This window comes from Aureococcus anophagefferens (genome assembly GCF_000186865.1).
Source record: "Aureococcus anophagefferens unplaced genomic scaffold AURANscaffold_79, whole genome shotgun sequence".
NCBI classification, from domain to species: Eukaryota; class Pelagophyceae; order Pelagomonadales; family Pelagomonadaceae; genus Aureococcus; species Aureococcus anophagefferens.
This window is the reverse complement of record NW_008705630.1, coordinates 20,631-22,971: the sequence shown is the minus strand read 5'-3', so window position 1 is coordinate 22,971 and position 2,341 is coordinate 20,631. Positions and strand designations below refer to the sequence as shown.

The 2,341-nt window shown below is 65.0% G+C and overlaps 1 protein-coding gene across 1 annotated transcript; it reads left to right on the top strand.

The window, feature by feature from the left end:
• Nucleotides 1–737: 737 nt before the first annotated feature.
• AURANDRAFT_68254 (expressed protein) lies at nucleotides 738–1,496 on the top strand (the record flags this gene model as incomplete). Its single annotated transcript, XM_009043900.1, has 1 exon — nucleotides 738–1,496. The coding sequence occupies one exon, from the start codon at nucleotides 738–740 to the stop codon at nucleotides 1,494–1,496; it is 759 nt and encodes a 252-aa protein (XP_009042148.1).
• Between the last annotated feature and the right edge of the window lie 845 nt (nucleotides 1,497–2,341).

Here is a 2,341-nt window from a genome sequence, read left to right as displayed (position 1 = left end):
GATCAGGGCAGTAACTCCCAGTAATTCCCATGAGATGGGAATTTTATTGGTAATTACTCAAGGTTGGGCAGGCCGACCTTGGCGCTGGCCGCGGCATCAGCTTCGTCGCCCCCAAACCGGTGACCACTCATTTGAGCATACACGAGTCACCTACTATAAAATTTTAAGTCATAGTATGAATTACCTTCCTCCGCCGCTGCAGCAGCAGCGGCGGGCACGAGCGCGACATCGCGCAGCAGGACCGCGACGCCGCGGTCGAGGCTCGCCGCGCTCGAGCAGTAGAACGAGACCGACGACGAACGGCTATGGCCGGAGACAGACAGGAGCCGACTCGGCAACGGCCGGGCCTTACTAGGCCTGTGCACTATAGGGAGTTCTTGGCCAACCTCTGCAAGGAGACGTACGCGGGCCTCGCACTACACCACGAGCAAAGGACATGCGATAGCCACGCGGAGCGCATCGAGGCTGCCCATCGGCGCCTCTTCGAGGCCGTGCGCCCGGCGCTGATACACGCGGGGCTACCGTGACCGCGGAACTTTTGGGAGGACTGCGCCATCTGGGCGACGGACGTGCGGAACGTACGCGCAGTCAAAGGGAAGATCCCGCACATCGAGCTGCTCCAGCCAGTGTCGAATTCAATATTTTCGTCGTGAGTTGCGGCGCCAACACCAGTGGCGAGCCTCTAGTTGTTGGGGTGGGTCTGCGGTCTTCGAAACGAGAAGCGCGCGGCGTCAGGGATGATGATCCTCTACACGCTCTGCGCGACGGCGGCGTCGCTGGCGCCCACTCAGAGCCGAGCGCCCGCGCCCGGGCCGTCCGTCGCGCGGCGCGGCGCCCTGGCCGGTGGCGCGTCGTTGGTCGCCGCCGGCCTCGTGTCGCTGGCCCCCGCTCCGGCGCTCGCCTACGACCTGGCCAAGTACAACCGCAAGCTCGACAAGCTCGGGTTGCCGCCCGTGGCCGGGATCCCCGACGGCTTCAGTCCCGTGCTCAGCAGCGTGAACCAGGACCAGAGCCTCATCGTCCAGTTCAACCACCCGAACGCGTGGCTCGTCGTCAAGCCGAGCGTCAACACGAACGGCGAGTCCGGGACGGTCTCCGCCGGCGACTACGGCAAGGGCGACTCCGCCGCGCTCTACGTCTCCGACCTGCCGCCGGGCGGCGACAAGGCCTTCTACGCGAAGCTCATCGCCAAGGGCCTCGCGCAGAAGGGCGACAACCAGTTCCAGAACTTCCGGGTCCGGGCCGTGAGCCCGGGCTCGCCGAACGCCGTCGTCGACTTCGAGTACGAGCTGCTCACCGGCGCGGGCTTCACGGTCGAGCGCCGCGGCGTCGCCGCGGTCAGCGGAGTCGCGGGCAAGAGCCAGGCGCTCCTCGCCGTCACCACGTCCGCGCGCTACAAGAAGCTCGAGCCCGAGCTCCGGAAGATCGTCGACTCGTTCCGCGTCTACGACAAGGTCCGCTCCGTGGAAACCGGTGCGCTCCTCGACGACGACTAGTCATCTTCGACGACTGAGCGACGCGATCGCCGGCCGCCGCGAGCTCCCGCCCCGGCGGACGTCGTAATGCTTCGGCGCGGCGCGGTCCCCCGGGTGGGCCGGTGGATGTACGTCTAGATTTCGGCTCGTCTGGACGTCGGAGCCTAGGCCCAAGTTGCCGGCCATGTATGACTACCGTACCAGAGAACAGGGGGGCCGGCGGGGTCATTGAACCCGGGCGCTCTCCCGAGCCCAACTTTGAATCCATCGTTATGCGCATGTCCACCCTTCCACCCTGACACCGGAACCAGGAACAACGACATCCACTAAGCAGCGCAGAACTCGCGAGTTAAGCCAGCAAGGAGCATGCCATACCTTCCCGTCGCCAGTTCATCGTCGACGTCTCCGGCGACTTTTTGCAAGGCGGTCGGTTGTTTTTGCTCATGCGTTTTGACACTGGATACAACGCGCGCGCGATTCCGCTGGCACCAGAAGCTCCGCGATTCACTAGTGCGGTATCAAGAACCGCACATGGGCAGCCGCGCTTGGTCCTGTTGAGAGAAGCTGCTGCAGCTGCGCGTTACTGAGCCCAATGGATCTACCTTGGCGACCTTCTTGGACTTCTTGAGCGAGGCAGTGATCACGGAGCCCGAGGCGGGCTTCTTGAGCTCGCGGCGGTCCCGGATCACGCCGTCGACCGCGTCCCACACGTCCGCGCCGAACGTCGCCGGCGGCGGACGGCCTCCGGACCAGTTGCTGGCGAAACCCGTGGCCGGATTCGCGATCACCTTGTCGTAGAGCTCCTTCGGGTAGTTCTTGTGGCAGCCGTAGCGCTCCATGAGGTCCGTCGCGGGCGACGCGCCCTT